The 26,747-nt window shown below is 36.6% G+C and overlaps 1 protein-coding gene across 1 annotated transcript in view; it reads left to right on the forward strand.

Annotated features, from left to right (window-relative positions):
• Positions 1–26,747, forward strand: part of ADGRB3 (adhesion G protein-coupled receptor B3) — a 707,437-nt gene that overhangs the window by 355,093 nt on the left and 325,597 nt on the right. The window contains exons 12-13 of the mRNA XM_045867061.3: positions 2,923–2,991; positions 6,271–6,379. Of these exons, the coding sequence (XP_045723017.2) occupies positions 2,923–2,991; positions 6,271–6,379 (178 nt within the window). The remainder of the gene's footprint in view (positions 1–2,922; positions 2,992–6,270; positions 6,380–26,747) is intronic.

A 26,747-nucleotide genomic window follows, 5' to 3' on the forward strand; every position in this document is an offset into this window, starting at 1 on the left:
TCATTGGAAAAGTGTTTCCTGCTGAACATTCAACCCAAAGCAGTCTCGCATAAGCATGCACACACCCCTCCCCAACCCAGTCACTCTCTATTCCCATAAACTGTGTTATTTTTGTATCACCCCCTGAAATCATCTTATTTACTTATTTATTGCTTTCCAGTACCCATAACAGTGTAAGCTCCATGAGAGTAGGAACCCTCATGTGCCTTGTTCACTATGGTATTCGCAGCACTTACAACACTGCCAGGCATTTAGTAGGTGTTCAGTAAATAAATAAGTAGATACATTCATGCTTCTCAAATATTTTCCATGTCCTCCCTCCCCTTTCCATTCTCAAATCCGCTGTTGTCCTTTAGGTCTTTGTAATTGTTCTTTTGAGCTATTGAAATACTTACCTACTGATGTACCTTTCCCCAGTCTTCTTCCTTGCCAAAGCCTACTATGCTTTGCTGCCTGGGTTATATTTTATAACTTTCTTTATGCTGTTCTTTTGCTGAACAAAGCAGCATTTCTATGACCAACCATATGCATTCTGCCAGGGGTGGGATAGTGGTAGTTGTAGGGCTGGGAGGCTTTGCTGTGTTTGCCAAAGAGTAAACTGTATTTTTGGAAGAGCAGGCCTTTTCATTGGTTGTTGCTGGATTTAAAACTGAGGACCAGGGTCAACTATCCACAGCTGCTTCCCATCCATTAATTAGGCCCTACAACTTCTCAAAAGTATGTGTCTGTGCTTAGGATTTTCAGGCTTAGCTCACTGTGCCCTGCTTGATCTCACAGCAGATCATTCCCAATCCAATTGATAGGGAGATAGGAGAACTTTATTCTGTACCATTTTTCCACCCTGATTAATAAAGTCCGTCTCATTGCCTTGGAAGGTGATACAAAAACATTTCTTACACTCTCTGTTTGCCTAGTTGAATGTATATTTTAGTAATTTGTGTTTTTTGTATATGCTCTTTGCACTTTAAGAAAAAAAAAATTGAACCCTGAATGTATCACTTTGATCAAGGAATTGTGTGTGCTCCCTGGCCTTCATGTACAGCGCAGAGTCACTGACCCACTATCAGTAAAACATGCTTTGTGAAATGTTTTCTTAGAAATGGAGATGCATTTGCACAAATTGCTTCCCATTCTCTTGGTGTCTCTTGTTAGTGGTGGCATGCATTTGTATGAAAGCTGGCAGGGGTTAGGATGCAGACTGTGGTCGTGGACCTCAGCACAGCTAACTGGCATGGACAGGGATGAAATCTGCAACTTTTGCCTCATTAGCAGCATGTCCCCTACTGAGTTAACCAGCCATAGGCAATTGGAGAACTCTGAAGGTTAATTCTTTCTGCCCATAGGTAGAGTTACAGCTCAATGGACTAAGCCCTTAAAATGTTATCACTCCAACCAAGAAATTTTAAGTGGAAAAAATGGCTGGCAGTACAAAAAGGTTAAACGAATTGAAAACAGGTCTAAAACAGACTTGCAGTTTTTTAAAGAGTCACATAAAATATTCTGTAACTTTTACAGAGGTTATGGCTTGAAACATGTTCCAACCATGTGATTACCAGGAACTATTAAAATAAATAGCACAAATAGGGCAATTAAATATAGATACTCACAGCTTCAAAGCACAAGAGAAGAAGAAGTGAAGCAGCTTTGTTTTTCTTCTAAAACCATGCAGGTGACTTTATTTGGAATTTGAATAAAGACCTTCTTTGAAAAGCTGGCTAGGGAGGAAGGCTGATGAGGCTAAAAAATTGCGATTATTTCCCCCTCGAGGGGGTCTTGTCCTGAGCTGATGTATCAGTATGAGGCAGTGCTCCTGCTAAATTACATACAAACCAAGCAGAAGAGATGGGCTCTGAGGACACAACGGAGGGACCGCTGTCCATGTAGCTTAAGATAAATGTCGTGGCTTCACTTTGCACTTCTTAGGTCACCTGTGACCCCAAGTCACTATTCGTTTTCAACAGGCATCTGATCTTCTTCTCCTGGCTCCTGAGTTTTGAAGACACAGTGTAGTGTGGGAGGACAAGAAGGTCTGTCTCTGGTCAAGATCCCTCGTAGGTGAAATGGGTACTAATGCAGATGAACTGAACTGAGTCTCTGCCTATGTATGAGTGCCCAAACCCGCCTGTCTGCATGGAAAGGGAAAACCAAAGACTCACTGGGAGTGCTGCTAGGCTAAAGTCAAGCCAGTAGGTCTTCAGCAGTTAGGCCACAAGGGTGATGACGAGGATTTGGCCCTTGAATAGGAACGTGCTACTGTGTCTATTCATTCTTCCATTTTGGCTTGCTGGCAAAAGGCAGAATAAAGAATAATTATTTGAAATAGCTAGGATTTATTGAGCACTTAGCCATGTGCTCTATGCCAGGTACTTGGAAAATCCCATGTCATCTTTGCAAGAGGTAGTTGTAAAAATTAAAAACAGCCGGGAAGCGCAGACCCAGGATCCAACTGAGGAGGCCTGTAACATGCCTCAGCCTTACCCACAGTCTGTGTCTTCACTACAGTGTTCTTCAGAACAGCACTATAACTAGCTATCATGGTTCACAATTACTGGATAACTTGTAATAAGACATACACAAAGGATTTTCACTACTGAAGGAAGAAAACTTATTTGTGAGGAATAATTTGGTGATAGCATGACAGAATACAATACAGAGACTGCAATGGAAGATACAGTTGTAAGTAAACATAAGTATTTTCCCTATTCTGATGTCTTCTGAGGTGTATATGTGAAGTTACAGAGAAATCCCAGAAGTATGGTGCTGAGAAAGGGCCCTCAGAGATCTTCTAGAATAATATGTTAGGATCATAAAGCAATATGGCAAAGTGTTTGGACTCTTACCACACAATCAGTTCAAATGGATGTTTTTGAAAAGCATATTCCCTCCTGTAACATTGAATCTTTTATCCGATTTAATTTGCAGAACTTCTTTCAAATAGTTAGCAACCTTCTAGACGAAGAAAACAAGGAAAAATGGGAGGATGCACAGCAGGTAAGGCCGGAGCTGTTTCAAAACTTAAAATGAAATCGGCTAAGGAAAGCTTAAAAAATATGTGAAGAAATTAATGGCTTGCTATCCCAAGAACATAAAAGGAGACTTCTAAAAGTCATCCTAGATTCCATTTTACTAATTTTAGAGAAAATAAGTGATCTCTTTTATCCTAACCATCAATGGACTGAATGATATTATAAATGTGGGAAAAACTGAACTGGTTTAAGTCATTCCTAACTTTGAGGTATCAATACATAGTAACTATGTGCCTTACCAACCAGTTTCTTTCCTGCCTACAGACTATGGGAGAAAGAGCAAATCCAAAAACATATATTACAAACCGAACTGTGGGGTAATAACAAGTAAAATCATTTGCATTTACTACAACACTCTGTATAATCTGGATCAGATATGCAGATGTGCATTTGGATTCAAAGCCAAGAGTTGTAAAAATGAGTTCTCATAAGAAAATTTGAATTCTGCTTTTTTTTTCCCTTTCTGCTGTGCACGATCAGTGTAGCAAGTGGTCTTACTGGTTTAATTATTGTTATAAAATACCTTTCACTGCCATTTATGCTGTACTGACATATGTATGGTTAATAACACTTTTTTTTTCCAAATTACAGAAAAAGTGGGTTAGAGGTTAAGAAAGGGAGAATAAGCATGTTTTTAAAAATCCTGTGGAAATTTAATTTAACTGTGTATTAAAATTCTTTCAGTCTTCTGCTTGACCCTTGCTAATTCTGAGAAAACAATGCAATCTTGAAAATAAGAATATTTTCTGAGGTTCAAGTGAACCATCTATCCCTTTCTCCTCTTATAATCATGTTCTCGGTCTTCAGGAGCGAAGCATGCCCTTTTATTCCTGTTATGAGAGGGGCTCTCAAAATAGTCCAGTGTGGGTCTACCTCATTATCAGGTACAAATTCTGTGCTTCTGGCCATAGCAAGAAAAAAGATCAGTCCTCAGTGTAAGACCCTGAATCTATCTTTTTCTGCTAGCTTGAATTATATATTTGTCCTTGGCTTTCTTCTAGAGGAGAGCCTCATTCACTCACTGGAAGGAAATGATTTCTTTCCCTAGAATACAGCTGCAGAGGCTAAGCACATCTTTCCAGAATGCAGGAGACTATTAATTATGGATATATTTAGAGCAAATGTATAATACCCCTTTTTAAAAGAAGACTGCAGTTCATCAGATGGCATTATTTACTGTGAGGTCCCAACTTGAACAAACAGTGAATGGTGTACAACTTCTCGTCAATGGAAAATCCTGAATCCCTAATCCATCTATCTACTTGTGATTTTGAGTTAGCTATATTCTTATCTTTTAAATATTTTTTAGTAGTGATAATCCTTGATGCCTTTTTAAAGATAACTACTGGATTAGAAACAAATAAAGATAACTACTTGAAGTTAAAAAACAACAACAACAACTATTTTGTAGCTTTTACTAAAAGGTATTGTTATAAAAGCAGCTACATGATAAATGAGTCTCCAGGTTTGTGGCACAAAGGGTGAATTCCATTTGCTGCACATAGTTCATCTTAAATTCACCTGGTAATGGGGTGACCACTTGTTAGTTAACTGGCTTTATCCAAAGAAAAAAAAAAAAAGCTTTTTCTATCTTCATGAAGGTAGTTTTGCAACTTAGAGCAAGTGTCTGCTAAAGTTAAGGCTCCTCCCCTCCCATAGAAACGGAGAGATCGAGGTCCTGTCTTCCTTGTTATCACCTCTGTTTCTCTCTCTCTCTGAAAAACATCCCTGGGTCTTCCCTGTAAGAGTCTATTTAGCTTTTTAAAAAGATTTACATACATTTCAAAGAGACAAAGAAAGAACTTAACAATTCTTATTTTTCAAAAGTAAATGCCCTAAGAACAAAGGATGAAGGATGTGGGGCTGGGAGAGGGAGTCTCTCATTTTCAGCAGGAAGAATTAAGCCTCTTATTTTTAATCTGTATTTACACTTACACGACACGTACTCATATACACCTACACAAAAACCGCAGAAAAAATACAGTAGTAGCAGAAAGCTTGGAACTGATGGAAATTTCATGCAGATTTTTGGAATGATAATGACGATGAACTCTCAGAATTCATATTTAATGATTGGAAACTAGGTAAGAAATAACATTTCTTCCCGGATTTTCCCCAAATTAAAAAATGTACAAGTACCCATGCTACACATTTCTAAGTGTAATAGTCAATTGTTCATGCCTTCAAATACATGTACCTATATGATGCATCCTCAGTGTCTGAATTTTAGCGGGGCACAGCCAAAATCTCCTGTAAACTTTACACACCGCACCTGCTATTTGCCCTGCCCAACGTGTCTCCCTCTTACTCCAATCCCCTTCCAGCTCTGACTGTATACTTCTGCTAATCAGACTGTCTCTTCCCCTCCTGCACCAGCCTTTGTAAAGACAAAACCACTACAATTCTAATCCACTTAATTTTTTCATGGCTTCAAGGGGTGATCGTGCTGAATGGCTAAAAGAAATGAACCTAACTTCAAGACGTTCTGTTCTACTGTGGTTATCTAATGCAGGCTGACTGTATAAGTATTATGGGTGACACAGAGTAACATTCATATGACCTTCTAAATGACCTTCACTTCCCACACACTATGCCTGAATCCGGTTGTCTTTAAGCAAGGACTCCTCGGTGTGCAGCGTGTGAGGTGGCGTGGTGTTGGGTTTGCTATGTATGTGTACCTGTGAAGCACCCGCACTAAAACTGTTAGCATGATCCTGAAATTACTGTGAGCATTATTATTCATTCAGGAGCTACTACAGTTGTAGAAGTAAATGTTTCTCCCAAGGTACAAAAGTTACTTTGCAGTGAACTTAATAGTTTGTAAATATCTTCATGATGGCAATAAAATTTTTTTTTCTTTCAGTGGCCATCATATAGATGCTAAGTAAAAAATGTGAGAAGTCCCCAATGTCAGTGTTTGTTCTATGTTATATTTAAGTGGGGAAAGGATCCCATCAAAAGTAAAGACGGGTAATTTCTAAGTATACAATCTGCTAGATATTTTTAGTTTCCTTAGATTTATGGAGGATTAATCACTGCATCATATCACTTTCAAAGTTCTTGCCCTGTGACACCTGGTATCATTCTCAACTAGTGTTTCAAAAATACAACTGCTGCCAATTGCAGAAATTTCTTCAAATAAATCAGAGCTCATCTGTGACCTCATTATGTAGTTTTTGTTATTCCAGTGATATATTCCATGATATAGACTTTTATTCCTTCTAATCTTTGCTTCTTTTTGTAGATTTATCCTGGCTCAATAGAGTTAATGCAGGTGATTGAAGATTTTATACACATTGTTGGAATGGGGATGATGGACTTTCAGAATTCATACTTAATGACTGGAAATGTAGGTAAGAAATAGGATTTTTTCCCCAAATCTTACTGAAATTTAAAAAAAAATTGCAAGTATCTGCGCCATATATTTTAAGTATAATATCCATTGCTCATATCTTCGGGTATATGTAAGTAATGTATTATGGATACTTAGTGTCTGATTTTTAGATAGGCCGAATCACATGTACATTATACTCACACACACACACACACACACACACACACACACACGCATGGATTCCTGGAGTCTTTATCTCGTCTATATTTGCACATGCACATGTCGAGGAGAATATGGACTGCTTTTTCCATTTGCCAAATGTTCATTGGTATCTGACCTAATGTTGAAAATATATAATATATATTCCTGTGTGTTTTTTTTAAAAGTGAGTCTTCGTAATCTTCCATACATTGTTCATGAGGATGCCAAGTTACTTTTTGTTGCTGCTAGGTGTCCCAGGGAGGAGCTGAATCAGCACGGGTTGTACAGGTTTCAGGATACCTGTCAGGGTCGTGGTGCCCTTGCTTTTCACAGCAGTTTTCCTGAGGGACTGCCAGGCACAGCGGATCTCTCCCGTCCCTCTGTAGTGGATTGTGTATTGCCAGAGCGCATCAATAGTGATTAATAACTGTCTCCAATGGGGAGGAATTACACAGAGGAGCAAAACCTGTGCATACGTTTACAGTGTCACTGAGCCAACAACACTAATGTTAACCAAATGGCAGATTACTCTTTGTAGTAAAAGACATGGCAAGAGCAGAGAAATAGTCTTTTAAATAGTATATGCATTGAGTTGATACAGGTTTACAGTTTTTTCATTTCTTTAGAAGTTTCCTCTCATAATCTTGCTATGATTAAGATTTTCTGTCATTTGTCATGCTTTAGTAGTCTTCATCTGAAGACCACTGAACTATAGATGATAATGTGTTTAAATAAACATAGGTTGCCTCAGATTCTTATTCACGGCATGTTTAAGCTTTAGTTTCTGGATCAGGAAGATACCTAACTTGGTGGAGTGATTAACTAGGGGAGTTCAACTAGTACAGACCACAGAAACATATAATATATAATATAATATTATATATATGTATATGTATATACATATATATGTATGTGTGTATGATTAAGGCTTTTGCTGGTTCAGTTTACACTTGGTGTCTTCTGAAGATATTTTAGTCCTATAGGGACTCATGTGATCCTAAGATATCTTCCGTCAACATGACCTCAAATTGTAATGGATAATAACTAATTGCTGGTAATGTTCTTTAGTTGGGGAAGACCTATGCGATGCAGTCCTTAAATGGGGACATTTCCATGCCGATATACCATCTTCATGCAGCATAAGTCCTTTCAGTTAGATTTATGTTTTAATCCACGTTCTGAGTCAGTTTGAGGGCCCAGACTTTCCCTCTGAGTGGGTGTTTAGCAGTTTGTGCTGGTTCAGGAATGGAGTGAACCGTCCCTTGCTCTAAGCATTGAGTGATGAGAAGAAATGGGGACCAAAAATAGTATCTTTGTTGAAGAATAAATTCAGAAATCAGAGAACATCCAAATTAAATGTGCATTCCAGAAGTGGCTAGGCAAAGAGAGGAAAGATCAACTCTGTAGGAAAAGCGATAGTATATTGGGCTATGAGTTATCTGGCACAGGGAAGGAAAAACCTAGAGAGATTCTGGGGATGCTGGTCACTGAAGCTGGAACCACTCTCTGAAGGGCTTTATGACTTCTGTGGTGAGGAGGACCCACGAAGGCTGTTGTGCCAGATGAGTCCATTCACAAAGTAATTTCCAAGAAAAACTAAGGGGGAAACACACAGAGGTATTGTTTCTTCAATTCTTTTTTGTAAATGTTAACATCTAATTCTGAAAGTCATTGCTAAGTAAAAGTATCAGATTGAGGGACACCAGAGTGGTGCAGTCGGTTGAGCATCCAACTCCTGGTTTCTGCTCAGGTCGTGATCTCAGGATCATGAGATTGAGCCCCACATCTGGCTCCATGTTCAGTGCGGAGTCTGCTTAGGCCTCTCTCTACCTCTCCCTCTGCCCCTCTCCCCTCCCCTGCACACACTCTCTCAAATAAATAAATAATAAAAAAATTCTTAAAAAAAGAAAAAAAGATTGATACATGACATTTGTTTAGTTTGGAAAAAACTGTAACAAAAGGAATGCCAATCTCAGAGTCTAGTAAGCTTAAATTTAGACTTAAGTACACGGTTTGAATAACAGTATATGAAATCCTCTATAGTCTAGTATAATTTACTATGAAAATTCCGTAAATTATGAACATTTATTACTCTTTACCTTTCTTTTGACTTGCCAAAATTATGTATTTGAAACCTTTGTGTATTTTTTGCATTAAGATTCTGTTTTCAAGGTTAGCCTACTTCCTTTATCATCTCTAAACTTTAAGAAGTATATTAAATATAGTAACTCAAAGCAATTTAGCACTGCAGATAAAGCCAATATTGTCCTATACTGTCTTCAGTCTTGTGTAAGGACAGTGTGATTTGATCACTTCTGATCACTTACGTATAACTAATTGTGGTTTTTAAAAAGGTTATATTCTGTGAATAAATATCCCGAACATTATTATACAGCCTAAAAGAGATCTTTTTTATTGTTGATTTCCTTCCAATACTAGCCCAGAGACTGACTTATTATAGTTTAATGACTAGAAGAAGGTTATTGTCAATAATATTTTGGACTTTTCCAAAGTGTATCCATATATTAGTTAGGTTCTCCAGAGGAACAGAACCAATAAGATATAAGTAGATATATAGGAAGATATTTATTTTGGGGATATTGGCTCATGCAATTATGGAGGCTGAGAAGACCCACCATCTGCTGTCTGGAAGCTGGAGGCCAGGAAAGCTGATAATGTAGTTCCAGTTCAAACCTGAGGGTCTTAGAAACAGGAGCACCAATGTCTGAGGGCAGGAGATGGATGCCCCAGCTCAAGGAGAGAGCAAATCCACCCTTTGCCTTTGTGTTCTATTCAGCTCTCAGGAGATGCCTGCCTGCATCAGTAAGGGAGATCTTCTTTACTCGGTCTACTGATTCAAATATTGATCTCCAGTAATATCCTCATAGACACACCCTGAAATAATGTTTTACCAGTTATATTCATATTCTTCATGTTATACAATTTGATGCTAATGTATGTAAAACATCCATTATACTGTTTTGTCTGATATTTCCAAAGCTTTTGGACAAGGACACACACAGAGGATAATTTACAGTAGCAAATTGTGAAATGTGTGAGTTGTCACTCATTTGTCTTACATCCTGAATACAAATATTAATTACTCAACATTAAGCTCATTATACTGAGCATAAACACACAGACACACGCTCATGTGTGCATACATTTAAACACACATATACACACAGCTTATGAATAATAAATAGACTAGGTAACTAAGAAAGGTTGCTTATTCTTTATAGCCGTTTTCTTCAGGGTGTGTTGGATTAAAACTACTTAAAGAACCACAAGATATCATCATGTATGTCTCTTAAAGAGATTAATTTTTTTTTTTTTCATAAAGCCTATATGCATTGCCACCTCACTTTTCTGGGGTATAGATAAGCTCCTGAAGAAAGACAGAGTTGAATAGCCAAAAATAAATATCATTAAGACCATGGAGTGTAATAAGAGAGTCTCAGAACTTTGCTGATAGTCTATTTTATTTCAACTTTAAATATAATTTCAGCATTTCTGTTTTCTGGTTCCTGGTTTAGAGAGAATGAGTTGGAAGCAGAGATAGTGCTGTTAGAAACACATATAGAGCAAATATAATAGTTGAAATGTTGAAACAATAAAAAGCTATACTGAAAGAATATAGCAGAGTATGGAACTCCTACTGTAGAAACAACCAACTCATGCCTCACCTTTAAGAACATGAGTTCTAACTCTTAGGATCATAATTTATGTCTAAAACCATGGCCTCTATTCATCAAGATAAAAGTACCTATAATCTGATTAAGATGGCAAGAAAATGAGTGACATATCTTAGAAAGATTTTCTTCAGAATTAGTTGAAATGAAAAGTTTTGAAGTTTCTTTTTTCTGAAAAATGTCCCTACCTTCATCAGCTTGTAATAAATGAAATGCTATTATATGCTAAAAAGCTGTGAATGTTTTGGTATAAATGTGTGTATGTTCATTTTTGGAGGGCGCAGGTCCATAGCTTTGATCAGTTTCTCAAAAGACTTATGGTCTTAAAAAAGTTAACAGAAAGCTTGAGAAAAATATTCTATGAACAAAGACATTAAACAAGCCAATGCATTTATAAAATAATTGGGCATAAATAGAATACTTATTTTTCATATTCACATATGCATATGACATTCAAAATAGACATGATAATTATAATAAATGAAAATGAGCACTTACAAAAGACTAAACACTAAGTAGCTTATATAATTACTGAATAAATGAGTGAACATGAAAAATTGATATGGTATAGAGAGATTCCAATTTGCAATATGTCTCAGTTTATTGCAAAATTGTATTCTAAATGTTCTAAATATGCTGTATAGGTAAGTGGTTTTTGTTTTAGTAAAAGATGTGAATTAGTCAATGTATTTTTTTAAATATTATTGTTATCAATTAGTTCAAGGGGGACTATATCTTAATATTATTTAATATGAGTTAAAGTTGTTTTTCTTCAACAAAAATATTCCCTGAAGAGTTGTTTAAACTTATTTTCTGTTCTTTCTCTGTAAACATTTTATCTTCAATCCCTTGCAGCCCAGTGTTTCCCTCATCACTTCCCTGAAACTCCTCTTGGAAAAGCTTTCTGGAAACTCCCGATTGCCAAATTAAATCTCCTCCCATATTTTAGCCTTTAGGTCCCCTGTGTTTTGCTAACCACTGTCTTTCTTAAAACTCTTCATTCTTTTGCCATTTTTATGTTTATTACAGTATAAACTAGAATCAAAGAGTAACAATTAGACTTATGATTCAGAAATGATAAGATTTTTTAGAGGCAGTAACATAAAGCAAAGAAGGTGAAGCACTGAAAGGGGAAAAAAGTACATTATCTGAGGCCCAGCGGTTTGCCGTTCCAAAGGCAGACTGGAATGTAGGAGATCTTCCATGCTCTCATGGTCTTGCCATGAGGTATGGGCATTGATTTCCATTGTTCTAAAGATTTGTCTATCCCTTTAGCGAAGTGTTTGATAGTTTTTATTATGGTTTTAGTCACCAATTTTCCACAGTAACTTCAAGTAGCATTTATATTTATTTGTTGATAAGAATAGACTGTTCTTTAGAAGTTAATTGTTTTAGTTTTGGATGTAAAACTTGAATTGTATTCATCAAACTGAATTCAGGGAAGATAGTGATGTGTTACATGTTGCTAGCTCACTGACTCTGTTCAATTAAAATCAAAAGAAAATTATATCTTACTATAAGCAAATCCTTTCCTGTTATTCAAGTCATTAAGATAAATGACTAATCTTCTGGCTTACAAGGGGATTGCAGCCTCATTGAGGACAAAAGAATTACATTAATAAATAAAGTACACTTTGGTATGTGTCACATAAACCAAATGCACAGAGATTCCTTACAAGAGATGTTGTTCTGTGTTAAGGATCCAGAAAACTTCTCAAAGAAGAAAGCATTTAGTTTAGATTTTGAAGGAAGACTGGATTGTTGACAGTTCAACATGAGGAGAATGAGTGGCAAGGAGATGCTTATATTCCAGAACATTAGGGAAAAAAAATTCCAGTCTATTAGCAGAAACAGTATAGAGTTGTCAAAGTTGAGATTGCATTTAGTGGAGAAGTGGTTTATTTTGATAAAAACACATATGTACAGAAGTAAAGAAGTAAAGAAAAATTAAATAAAATTGGAGAAGCATGCTGAGACATGGTATAGGATGGTTCTGAATTCTGAAGACAACAGGGAGGTACCAAAGCTTGACCTGGTGAGAGCTGTGCTTGGTAAGAGATCATGTTAGAGCAGAAATAGAATTTTCTTTTTGAGAAAGGCTTTAAACATGGAAACTGGAAGGCCTTTTACAATTCATGAAGGAGATAAGGAAGACTTGAGTTAGTAGTAGAAAGAATAGAAACCAAATCATGGTTATGAATTTGAGGTCTGAGGCAGAAATGATAATATTTCATAACTTAAGGTGTCAGAAAGAAAGGAGTAATTGCGATTATATTTATTCAACAAACATTTGAGAGTGTCTTTCACATATTAATGTTTAGATATAAGTGTAACCCTCAAGTGAAAAAATGAAACGTGGTCTGGGGCTTTAGTAGAGAAGTCAAATTTATCATATATATGTGACAATCAACTGAATAATTAAGTGATCGTTGAAGCCATAAAAGATTTTTTTTCAACTATCAGGACAGTAAGAAGAAAGAAAAGATGTAAGGTGATGCCCTTATTAAAAACAAAAAACTGTAAATACATGTGGTGATGGATGTTAACTAGATTTATTGTAGTGGTCATTTCACAGTATATAAATACCAAATAATTATGTTATGTACCTGAAATTAATATAATGTTTTGTGTCAATTAAATATCAATTAAAGTTTCTGTATGTATGGCTATGAAGAGATCTCTAGGTACAGTAATAAACCAGATTAAGAAATATACTTTATGTTCAGGGCGCCTGGGTGGCTCAGTCGTTAAGCGTCTGCCTTCGGCTCAGGTCATGATCCCAGGGTCCTGGGATCGAGTCCCACATCGGGCTCCCTGCTCGGCGGGAAGCCTGCTTCTCCCTCTCCCACTCCCCCTGCTTGTGTTCCTGCTCTCGCTGTCTCTCTCTGTCAAATAAATAAAAAAAAAATCTTAAAAAAAAAAAAAGAAATATACTTTATGTTCAAATAAAATTTAGATGTTATTCTAGATGAAGGTTTATATAAGTTATAGAATAAAAATCCATGTTGAGGGGAAAAAAAACCATAAAGACATGGCAGGTGTCAGAGTAAGAATAGTCAGAGGTAGTAGGCATAAAGAATCCCAAAACAGGGCAGAATAAGATCAGTGACATGTAATTACTAGGGGAGAAAGAATATTTCAAAATGAATACTCTAGCTAATATCACTTGCTAATAAAGATCAGAGTTCCTAAGACTTAAGAAAAATCTTAGGTGATTGCTGATGATGTAACTTAAAAGTTCTCCAGGAAAAGTGCAGACACAATGAACAGGATCTAAACTTCTGAACTCTTTAGCTGCTTTCTATGGATTACACCCTTGGCATTTTGATACAATTATCTCCAAGGATTTAGTTGCGGAGATGAATGTTGATATACCCACTAACTACTGTCTCACGACTGTTCCTTAGGAAGTATTCAAAGTTGACAATATCAGATAAAAAGGGAATATTTTTTAGACTAATAATATCTCAAAATACAGAATGTTATAATTATAAGCTGTAAGGAATTTAAAAAGTTGTCTCTATGTATAAGCCCTAAGAGATATGATTCTGGAAAATAGAGTTTCAGTTCTTCCCCAGTAATCCAATAAGGCTAGTGTCTTGGAAACATTAAAGTTAAGACATTTTTCTTTGCCAAGCTAAATATCACTGTCTATTCTTGGTTTAGAAATACAAAATACCGGGCCTTTCAGAATGAACATTCATACTTGATATTTTCTGAAATTGAATCCAAATTCAATCTGAAGAATGGCATAATACAATTCTGACGTCTCTTTTCTCTCCACAATGCTGTCTCATCAACATCACATCTATGTTATTTCTTATACTCACTGGTAAATGTAATCATTTCTTTGGTAGAATATCTTGTTCTTCAATTGAGAAACCAACCTTCAATCTGATGATACAATTATAAAATAAAGTGGCTTCTCTTTTCTAGGCTTATTTTCCTTTCCGTCACTGCTTAGTTTTGTGGTTCATACATCTCCATCACTTGTTTAACTTTCTTTGTTTAAAAATCAAACACTTGTAGTCAGATGACATCAAGCCTGAGGAATACACAATTTACTGTCTTTTTTTGTTTATCTGTGGCACCTGACATTTGTTCAGTCTGCGAGACTTGAGTCTGAAAGTGTCAGATTCTACCTCCTCTTTCTGGCTCTCTACTGCTTTTTCTTGCTAGACACGTGAAACAAGTGGTGTGTCTTTATGTAGATCACAGAGGAAAACTAAAAATACCTGGGTTTTTTTAAAATTTTTTTTCTTTTCTCTCTTTTTTTTTTTTAAATGGTTGAGAAAGTAAATAGTTCAAGCATAGTTTTAAACTATGATTTGGAATGGTATGCAGCACTATGAATTCTTTGAGATAATATTCTTTGAGATAATATTGTGAGATAATTTCTATTAAATTATCTCACAATATTTCCTATGATTTTCTTATTCCAGAGCACTGGAAGGGGGAGGTTACTGACAAAGGCTATATCCAACCCCTCTAGTGGCAAGCAAGACATACTACTCAGGGGCTCTCTTCCACCCAGCTGAGAACTCTATTTTAGGTGCTACCTAGTGTCATTATAATAGATTGATAATGGTCTATGGATTTATTCGGCCTTAAGAGGCCTTACACATTTATTCAATAAATATGTGCCATGTTCTGTTCTACGTTCTGAGAATTTCTCAGGGAACAAATAAGACAACATTCTTGCTCTCGTGGAACTCATGTTTTATAGCAGAGACAGATGTCAAACAAGTATCATCTAACATGTCCAGTGGTTATAAGTGATACAAAAAGAAATAAAGCAATCCATCATGGTAAGGGGATAGAGCATGAAGATGAAAGAGTCATTTTAAGCTGGACAGCCATGGAAGACCTCTAATCAAAGTAGTAATATTTCAAGTCAAACAGAGAAAGACATGTATCATATGACCTCACTGATATGAGGAATTCTTAATCTCAGGAAACAAACTGAGGGGTGCTGGAGTGGTGGGGGGTGGGAGGGATAGGGTGGCTGGGTGATAGACATTGGGGAGGGTATGGGCTATGGTGAGCGCTGTGAATTGTGCAAGACTGTTGATTCTCAGATCTGTACCTCTGAAACAAACAATGCAATATATGTTAAGGGAAAAAAAAGTAGTAATATTTCTTTTTTTCTTTTTTTAAGACTTTATTCATTTGAGAAAGAGAGAGCGCAAGCAGGGGGAGAGACAGAGGGAGAAGGAGAAGCAGACTCTCTGCTGAGTAGGGAGCCCGAAGTGGGGCTTAATCCCAGGACCCTGAGATCATAACCTGAGCCAAAGGCAGATGCTTAACCAGGTGCCCCATAAAGTAGTGATATTTCAGTATAGACCTGAATGCCTTGAGAGCATGAGGCACAGTGATATGTGGGGACAGAACATTTCAAACAGAAGGAACAGTAAGTATAAGGGTCTTGAGGCATCCGTGTGCCTGATAGAGTAGAGGCTAAAGGAGGTGGTGGTGAAGTGACTGAGGGTGGTTCTAGGGGAGATGGGGGGAGAAATGAAATCAGAAAGGGAGTGGGGAGCCAGCCTGTGGAAGGCATATGACTATAGGTCTGAATGAGATGCAAAACCATTGAAAGGTGTGGGCAGAAACATGACCTAATCTGATTTATGTCCTAAAAGAACCATTCTGAGTATGGAGTGGAAACTAACAGGCCATAGTGGGGGTAGGACTGGCTATAAAGACACTGGTTGGGTATTTATTGCATTGGTCCAGAGGAGAAAGTTCATTGGTTTAGACCAGATGCCAGTGGAAAGAGTGAGAAGAGGTTAGATGCTGGAGACATTTTAAAGCTTGATCTTACAGAGTTTACTAATGGTTAGAAACAGGATGTGAAAGGAAGAGAGGGCTCAAGAAAATGTCTCCAGTACATTTCCAAGAACTCAACTACAAAAATAAGACAGATTTATGTCTAAATCTGTATCCTAAAAAGAAAAGTCAAAAACTTACTTTGGCAAACGTTTAAATGTCTCTAAAGTTTAGGATCCAAAGCAAGCTTATCTTAGTTTATTTAATTTTCTTTTCTTATTCTTTTTAAAATTTTTATTAAGGTGTAATGGACATATAACATTGTATTAGTTTTAGGTATACAACATAATGATTTGATATTTGTATATATTGGGAAATGGTAACATAGTAAGTTTAGTTACCATTCATTACCACACTTAGTTACAATTATTTTTCTTACAATGAGAACTTTTAAGATCTTCTCCGTTATGATGCACCTGGGTGGCTCAGTCATTTGAGAGTCTGACTCTTAAATTCGGCTCAGATCATGATCTCAGGATCGTGGGATGGAGCCCTGCATTGGGCTCTGTGCTGAATGTGGAGACTGCTTGAGATTCTCTCTCTCTCTTCCTCTGTCTCTCCCATTCCTCTCCCCCACTAGCAATCTCTCTCTCTCATAAATAAATAAATAAATAAATAAATAAATAAATAAATAAATAAATAAATAAATATTTTTTAAAAAAGATCTGCTCTCTTAGCAACTTCTTTTTTTAAAGATTTTTTTTGTAATTTATTTGAGAGATAGCAAGAGAGAGACACAGAGCAAGAGGGAGGAGCAGAGGGAGAGAGAGAAGCAAACTCCCCACTGAGCAGAGAGCCCAACGTGGAGCTTGATCCTAGGACCCTGGGATCATGTCTTGAGCTGAAGGCGGGCGCTTAACTGACTGAACCACCCAGGTGCCCCTCTTAGCAACTTTTAAATGTATAATACAGTATTGTTAACTATAATCACCATGCTGTTTATGTTTTATATATTCTTGTTTGAGTCCAGCAGACATCCTTGCTCCTACAATATAAGCAATTTTATACTGTGAAGCCATCAGCCTTCTGTCATCATTCTACCATCTGAATCCCTGGGAAAAAGCTAGAATGAAATTGTTCCTTAAAATGAGTTTTTAAAACTCTAACTCAGATTGAGCTGCCAGTTAACAAATGAAATAAATTCTACTTTCCCTATCATTTTAGTGTGTCTTCTATTTATAAAGTCATGGAAGCTCAAGAATAGAAAAATATTTAGGGGTCAACCAAGTCCAGCCATCAACTGTCAGCTCTAAACTATTTTGTATTTTTTTAATAAAAATGTGTCTTTAATAAAAAATACATTAAAGTGTCTAAGTTGGAAATGTCTTTGCAAAGCACCTTTATCTCTCCAGCTTAAAAAATGTTATTTGTAGTAGTACTAGTATCATGGTTACAACCTGGACCTTAAGCAGAAAATATGCATCATATTATGGTATTTCAAATAATCAGTTGGCCTGTGTTCTTTTGGAAGGTAACTGGAGTGAAAATAGTTACATAATATTTTTAGGCTTATCTAATCTGTTTTATACAGCCTATTCAAAGACACAATTATTCATGTAGTCATTAAATAATGATTCCTGTCCCTAAAAAACTTAAACTAGAACACATTGTTAATAGCCATTATTTCTCATTTCAAGTAACCCAGATGCCCTAAACTTTTCCTCCATTATTCCTGTATTATGCCAATTCTTTACTCTCATTCTAACTACTTCCCTCCTATGAATTTCTCATTTGGTCTCCAGATCTTTAACAGCTCTTGCTTCTTATCCTAGCTTAAATACAGTTAAGAAAGACTAGAGTCTACATTTTGCTACCTTAGAAGGCCTTTTTTCCTACTTCCTGACATATACATTATTTGAATGTATATTTTAATGAAAATTCCCTAGTGTCAAATGGGCTATTATTCTAAGGAACTCTTTTTTTTATTCTTATGTTAATCCCCTACATTACATCATTAGTTTTAGATGTAGTGTTCCATGATTCATTGTTTGTGCATAACATGCAGTGCTCCATGCAGAATGTGCCCTCCTCAATACCCACCACCAGACTAACCCATCCTCCCACCCCCCCTCCCCTCTAGAATCCTCAGTTTGTTTTTCAGAGTCCATCCTCTCTCATGGTTCGTCTACTAAGGAACTCTTTTCAGAAGTACCATTTGAATACAATGTGTAGGAAAATGTCTTTGCTTTTTCTTTTAGTCCTTAGGCTTTCAAAAAAAAAAATTGGTAAGGTATCCCTTATATTAATTATACAGCATTTCCCAAATTAACACCTTCACAAATATTCATGATACTATTTACTCCTAACAACCTTGCTGCCACGGTGTTAAGGGCACCCACACAATTTGTCCTACATCACTGCTTCCCATTCAGAGTCAATGCATTTTTATCCCTTTGCATCTTAGTAATTGAAAGTTAAAGATTTGTTTCATTATCTTGTTCAGCCAGCCACACTCTAACCTACTTCTGTTATATAAAGAACTTCACTGTGGTTTTGATATGAGTCGGGAAATCTTACTCATGTAGTCTGTATTTTTAGGTCAAGGTAAAATGACTTCTGACCTTTATTTTCTTTTGTAGTGATATTTTTGATATATATATTTACTTTATTAGGAATTTCAAAATTGTTTTCTGGCCAATTACACATTTTTAAAGAATACCTGATTACCTTTAATGAACCTTTTATAACATTTCCTAGCCAATGAAAATTTTGTGAACTTGTTACTCATTCAGTCTCTGTTCCTTCAGTAACTGTCTAGTGGAGAATGTCTAGATAAAGGCCAAATCTTTGGTTCTAAAGCCTATTATTTCTTTTGGATTTTATGTTTACTGGGAAAATATTCATGGTCTGAGGAAAACTAATGAAGTCACACGAATTTCAGTTGGGAATGTACAACATAGAATGCATAGTAATTCTCAGCAACATTGGGACATGAATAGGAAAAGTGGAGGAAACGTTGACTCCTCCCCTAGCTATGTATACCTGTGAGAAAGAGTTCACAGCCTAAAGGATGAAATGCATGTAACACAGATGGTGAAGATACATGCTTTAGTAGTACATCTTGAACATGGCTTGTGAAAGTTGTCCTGAATGGAGAAACAGAATTTCAAAACTTCAAAATTTCTGGTGAGAATATAGACAGAATTCACAGGTTTCTCACATGTTGACACATAAATCTAATACCATTTTGGGGTTGAGTTTTCTTTAATTATTCTCTATAAAGAACATGGATTGTTGTGGGGGTTTTTTTTTTAAGATTTTTATTTATTATTTTTAGAGAGAGAGAGAATGCAGCAGGGAGAGGGAGACTGAGAGAGAGAATCCCAAGCAAAGTCGACGGTGAGTGTGGAGCCTGATGGAGGGCTCAATCTCACAATTCTGAGATCACGACCTGGGCCAAAATCAAGAGTGGGGCACTTAACTGACTGAACCACCCAGGCACCCCAAAGAACATGAGTTTTTGCAAAGAAGTTGCTCATGGCTTCTGTGCCCTATGGAAGCCGTGAAGAGGAGTTTTGCATAAAGGGATCAGTGCTTTGCCTCCATTCAAAAGATCCAGAAGAGGAAGAGGACTCCAACTAGGAGAAGGCTTTTAGAGATGGAATTAGCATAAGGGCCACTTGACTCCCTAGTTCCCTGGAGACATTGTATCTAAAGCATGTTGGAATGATAGGTCTTCCCAGTGTACCTGCCTTCTTCTCTTAGAGGTTAATTCCTTCAGGATCTGGTAGACACTTAGAGGCCAGAATAGAAACATAAAATCTAAAGCCAACTGCAAACAAAATTTGACTATTATAATACCTCTGATCTCTATTGGTTTATCTAAGGATTTGAAATTACTAAAATTACCGTTCTGCTTGCCTTCTTTCCAGTGAATTAGACGGGAGTTGCCGTGAGTTTGTGTGAATACGGAAACAATTCATTTTAACTGTCTCTATGGCAATAGTGGTCTGCCTCTGTAACAATAACCAGTGAAGAGAAAAGAGACACTGATTCTCTTTTTTTTAATAAGGTTTGATAATCACCATACATTACATCATTAGTTTTTGATGTAGTGTTCCAAGATTCATTGTTTGTGTATAACACCCAGTACTCCATGCAGAATGTGCCCTCTTTAATACCCATCACCAGGCTAACCCATGCTCCCACCCCCCTCCCCTCTAGAACCCTCAGTTTGTTTCTCAGAGTCCATAGTCTCTCATGGTTCATCTCCCCCTCCGATTCCCCCCCCTTCATTCTTCCTCTCCTGCTATCTTTTTTTTTTTTTAACATAAAATGTATTATTTGTTTCAGAGGTACAGATCTGTGATTCAACAGTCTTGCACAATTCACAGCGCTCACCATAGCCCATACCCTCCCCAATGTCTATCACCCAGCCACCCTATCCCTCCCACCCCCCACCACTCCAGCACCCCTCAGTTTGTTTCCTGAGATTAAAAATTCCTCATATCAGTGAGGTCATAAGATACATGTCTTTCTCTGATTGACTTATGTCGCTCAGCACTGATTCCCTTTTAACAGATTTTAATTTTTTTTCTATTTTTATGGCTTCACCTTTTCAAAAGTCTTATTTTATTTGGTTATTCCAAGAATTCTATGCTAAATTATTCCTCTTCTCCATTGCTTCTTTTGCTAAATTCCAAATAAATAAGTTCTCATCTGAATTTGACAACTGAAAAATATGACTCAGATTAAAGACTGGTGCTCGTTATGTCAATGCTAGCAGGGATGCCATTTAGCATCTGGGAAAACATGCTGACTTTGGAGCTAGATTTGGCTGCAAACCTTGACTATACCTCAACAAGCTGACCTTCTCCAAGTTATTTCATTTCTAAATCCCTCAGTTGGCTCCTTTCTAAGGCATAGATAATAATATCTTCCCTAAAGTGTTATTATAAAGATTAAAGATTATATACATTTAGCACCTGGCAGGTACTAGACCCTCAGTAATTGGTAGTGGACAAATACAGGGTCAAATGTGGGCTCTGCTCCTGGTTGGATGTGTGGTCATACAACTCCGTCACCAGTAGCCACAGTCTGTTCCTCCAGGGAACTGTGAAAGTTCTTATCTAAATTTAATACCCTGAGTTTCTGTTTGTTTTTGCTAACCTCAATAGTACACTTATTGTTTATTTCACAAAGCAGACCAGGATCCCAGACTCCTAGGCAGATAATATAATTAAATCTAGAAAACTATTTGTGCTTTGTCTATTTTAAAATGAGTTTGTTACTGATTGTCTTTTGTAGCATAACGACTCTATGAGCCCCAAACATTTCAATGGTATTTACACTTTGCCATCTTGAGGAGCTCCTCTTGTCTTCCTTGTTTTTATTAGTCATTAGTCAGATCCTCATTCTCTGAATGATTAACACAGAGAATCTTTTCTGCTTTAATTTTATAATTTCCACTCCTTAACATGTAATACATCATCACCTGTAGCCTCCGAAATTCTATCAATTATCACTATAGATGTATCAGATAATTCTGTAGCATAACTATACCCTCTGAATTCATAAGTGAATTAGCCTCTTTTGTCTTTAAATAATGTCTTCTGAACAGTGAAAAATATTTTTCTGCTTTATGTTACCTACTTATATTTTTCATATGAAGAGTTTTAACTTCAGAAATATAATTACTTATGTGGCTAGTTTAATGTGTTTTCTTTAATTTGATCTTCTGTTTTGGTTTGTGACATATGAATATGAGAGAGCAGGTGTGAGTGAATATGGTTGTGTGTGTATGTTCTAAAATATTTATTAGTGTTAAAGGGGGCCTGGGTGGTTCAGTCTTTAAGCGTCTGCCTTCGGCTCAGGTCAGGATCCCAGGGTCCTGGGATCGAGCCTTGCATCAGGCTCCCTGTTCTGCGGGAAGTCTGCTTCTTCTTCTCCAACTCCCCCTGCTTGTGTTCCCTCTCTGTCTGTGTCAATCTTTGTCAAATAAATAAATAAATAAATAAAATCTTAAAAAAAAATTATTAGTGTTTGAACCTGAAATGCATTTGTTTCAGATACTATTAAAATTTATACTCTGGGTTTGGGGGGAAAGTAGTGTTTTTGTTTTTGTTTTGTCTTGTTTTTAAGTTACATCAAAATGTGAAGATGTTTTTTAATAAAAGTTAAACTGAATTAATATCCAATAATAACAAGCTTTGAAGCATATATAATTTTATATACTGGACAATATTTTATTCAAGTCTTAGCTGATAACTACAAAATAGAATATTATAGTTGTAGGGACTAAATAGTTCATAAGGGAACGATTTATATTGGATAATAGGTTATATATCCATCTATATTCTGAAATCACAGCCTGATACATTGAAATAAGGCTCTAAAATGCAGTAGGAATATAGAGGGATATAATTGAGACTAAGATACTGAAACATTTTCTTTGTCACTACAAAATGTTTTAATAATTAACTTCAATACTCATTTGGGCTACTTTATTACTTTTTGGAATATGAACCTTCCTCTTTTCGAAGATTCTGCCTGGTTATTTAGGAGCATTCGTCCCTGTCTCCCTTTTTTTCTAGGTAGTCTCCTTTTACTTTCCCCAAACTCATTACCCAATTATCTTTAACTTTCCCTAACTCTTTCCTTTTTTAAAAAAAATTTCCCTAAAATATAATAATATTCTTAATAAAGGGGGTAACCTCTACCATCTTTAAAATTTATTCTAAAAATACATAATATTTCAAAAATATCATAGCATATTAGAAATATGGAATATTTACTTTTTAAATATTAATTGCTTAGTGAAAAATAAATATAAATAAATATAAGTATAATTTAGACAACATAAGTGAAAGAAAACTATAATTGTTTGGTATGCCTTTTTGAACTACATATAAGTTATAATGAAATTGAGTACTCAATTTAATTGCAGCGTGTGTGTGTTTATGTGTTTGTGCATGCATGTGTGTGGAGAGGAAGAGTAAATTATTGTTTGCTTGGGGATATATATATTTTTTTTATTTGAGAGAGAGAGAGAGAGAGAAACAGCATGAGAGGAGATAGGGTCAGAGGGAGAAGCAGGCTCCCCGCTGAGCCGGGAGCCCGATGTGGGACTCGATCCCAGGACTCCGGGATCATGACCTGAGCCGAAGGCAGTCGCTTAACCAACTGAGCCACCCAGGCGCCCTGCTTGGGGATATTTTTGTTTTTTGGTTTTGTTTTTTGGTTTGAAGATCCAAAGACCAAAAATGTTTTCTGACGTTGAAGAGAAAGAAGTGAGGTTCACAAGTATAGAGCTCATGTTACTTTTTTTCCATCAGTCATTCTTTGGTTTGTTATATTCTGACTATAAATTCATGAATCTTCACTATAACGCCATGAGGACCAAAGAGTGTTTTTGCAACATAAGAATCCAAAACTAGTCTGCAAAATGGGATTGATTGTACTTGGTTCAGAGTATGTTGTGGAGCCAAGTGACGTAACACAATATTGCTGGCATTTAACTGCTCAGGAGATGGTCTTTTGTTACTGCTATTTGTCCCTGCTTTTTCTTAAAAAAATTACATTTGGTAAGGCACACATGTCTAACTTCACTTCTCCCTATTTTGAAAAAGGCATAAGGCCCATGGTTTCTTTTTGATGAGGTGAAGTGGCTGAATTTCTCTCTCTCTCTCTCTTTTTTTAGGTTTATTTATATGAGAAAGAGAGAGAGAGCACACTCATGAGCATGCATGAGTGGGGGAGGGGCAGAGGGAGAAGGGGAGAATCTCAAGAAGACTCCCCTCTGATAAGAGAACCCTACAGGGAGTTCAGTCTCATGACCCTGAGATCATGACCTGAGCCGAAACCAAGGGTTGGATGCTCAACTGACTGAGCCACCCAGGTACCCCTGAATTTCTATGAACAACTTGAAATCACCTCTCTGTTCTTATTTACATTATCTTAGAGTCATGTGCTGAACCTTGCCCAGTTCCCTCCCTCCAGTTAAAATTAGTCTTTTGCTCTTCATTTCTTCTTTCATTATATTAAATCGATCTTTATTTAGTGACTGCCAAGTACCAATTATCTTCTGGGCACAAAAAGATGAGCTAAATATGCCTGGTCGTTGTCCTTATAGAGGTTACATTCTGATGGGGAAGATATTAAGTTTTTAAATATAAAACTTACTAGATGAACAAATGAATATATAATTTGTATTATTGTATAAGGGAAAACAGAAGGAAAAACAACTTTTAAAACCAGAATGCATATAGATAAATAAATAAATTCATAGACATATTTAAATTGTGGTAAATGATATGAATAGAGACTAACCAAGATTTCTCACTTAGATATGGGGGCAGTGGTTGCTCAGTGCTAGGAAGTTCTTCTTGGCATTCAAGCTAAGACCTGATGTTGAATAAGCATTAACCAAAGGAGGGGTTGATATGAAATGAAAGAACATGTATGACTGGAGAACATTTATAAATGGGAAAAGTCATGAGCTAACGTTGAAGAGGAAGTCAAGGACCAGGTCATGGAGACCCTGGGGAGAATTTTGTATCTTATGCAAGTGTAACAGGAACTCACTGGGGAGTGACATGATTCAACTCTGCTTCAAAAATCCTCTCACTGTAGTGTGGAAAGTGCATAGGAAAGGCACAAGAATGGAAGCAATGAATATAATGAGTTTTTATTTAAAGATTTGATGGAATATTGTGTAGCAGTCAAAATGGAGATAAAAAAACAACTTTAAGGTGGGTTTTGGAAGAGAAATAGTAAGCACAGTGATGAATGAGATCCTGAGGATGAGTATATGGTCATGTCAAGGATAACTTCCTGTTTTCTGTCTTGGGGGGAGGAGGGTATGGGGAGGACTGCATGCGGAAAGCATATTTAGATGAAGGATGAATAGAAATCAAGAGTTAAGCTTCAGATATGCTACATTTAAGATTTCTGAAGAGGGCACCTGGGTGGCTCAGTGGTTAAGCAACTGCCTTCAGCTCAGGTCATGATCCTGGAGTCCCTGGATCGAATCCCTGGACCGAGTCCCGTATCGGGCTCCCTGCTCGGCAGGGAGTCTGCTTCTCCCTCTGACCCTCCTGACCCTCCCCCCTCTCATGTGCTCTCTCTCTCAGTCTCTGTCTCTCAAATAAATAAATAAAAATCTTTAAAAAAAGATTTCTGAAGACATTCAGTTTAACAATTCAATAGACAGGTTTGGAGTTTATACGAAACATTCTTTTTTTTTAATTTTTTTAATTTTATTATGTTATGTTAATCACCATACATTACATCATTAGTTTTTGATGTAGTGTTCCATGATTCATTGTTGTGTGTAACACCCGGTGCTCCATTCAATACGTGCCCTCTTTAATACCCATCACCAGGCTAACCCATTCCCCCACCCCCATCCCCTCTAGAACCCTCAGTTTGTTTCTCAGAGTCCATAGTCTCTCATGGTTTGTCTCCCCCTTCGATTCCCCCCCCTTCATTTTTCCCTCCCTACTATCTTCTTTTTTTTTTTTTAACGTATAATGTATTATTTGTTTCAGAGATACAAGAAACATTCTTATGACCCATTCTACTCATACTTAAGATATTTGTCTGAAATAGATGTGTTACTAGATTGTAATCTCTTTCTGTGTCAGGACTTCTTCTTTTTTAATCTTCCACCATATTTTACACAAGGTAGAGAATGGTTGAGATAAAGGATAAAAGGGAATTATATATTGTGTCTTACTGTGTGTAGGGAATGAAATAACTGCCTTCAGCTTAAACCTCATGAAAGACTATTAATTTTTACAGATGGTCAAACTGAAGAGCAATTAAATAACTTGCCAAAGATCACAAACTAGTTGGAAAACTAGATCTTTTTGCCTCCAGGGCCTAAAGTTATCACATTAAACCCCAGCTTCTTCTACTGAGTCTTTTAAGTCTTTGGTAGACTTCATTCATTAAAAAAAATATATATATATATGGGGAGTTGAGTTAGACCTACTATATGTTGGGATCCTATCCTACAGTGGTAAATAGGAAAAATACCTTTCCTTTAAGAGCTTAGAGTCTAGTATAGGAAACACATAATAAATATGTGTACGTAAACTAGAAAATGTTTCACTGTGAATAGGGCCATAAAGAAAATAAACAGGGTGCTATAAAAGAGAGGAATGGTGGAGAATGAATTTCTTTAGATAGGGCAGTTAAAACAGACCCAAGTTAGCAGAGACTCAAGGATAAGAATAGAAAATACTGTTCTACTTAGAAAGGAAAAGTCCTGTGGTGGAAAAGAAAAGACCTGTACAAGTTGATCTGGGTCAGTAAACAAGCTGCCATATATAATGTGACCACAGAGAGAGACAGAAGCCAAGCCATGCAAAGCCTTGTAGGCCATTGTATAAGATTTGGATTTTATTCTAAGAGCACTGGCAAACCATTGAATTATTTCAAGTAAGGGAACAACATGATCTGATTTTTTTTTTTTAAGATAACTATAGTTTCTGAGAGAAGAAGCAATTCAGAGTAAAACAGTGGAATCAAGAAAGCCAGTTAGGCAGCTCTTGAATTAGCTCAGGTTAGAGATTCTGATGGTTTCTAGAGGGTAATGGAATGGAGAAAGAAGTACAGGAATTTAAGACATGTTCTAGAAATAATACTGAGAGGATGTTGATGGATGGGTCATAGGAGGCAAAGGAAAACCAGAAGTAAAGATGACCCTTAGGTTTTTGGTATGAG

Source organism: Mirounga angustirostris, unplaced genomic scaffold, assembly GCF_029215605.1.
Source record: "Mirounga angustirostris isolate CCGP_5_RB_7025 unplaced genomic scaffold, mMirAng1.0.hap1 SCAF_8, whole genome shotgun sequence".
Lineage (NCBI taxonomy): Eukaryota > Metazoa > Chordata > Mammalia > Carnivora > Phocidae > Mirounga > Mirounga angustirostris.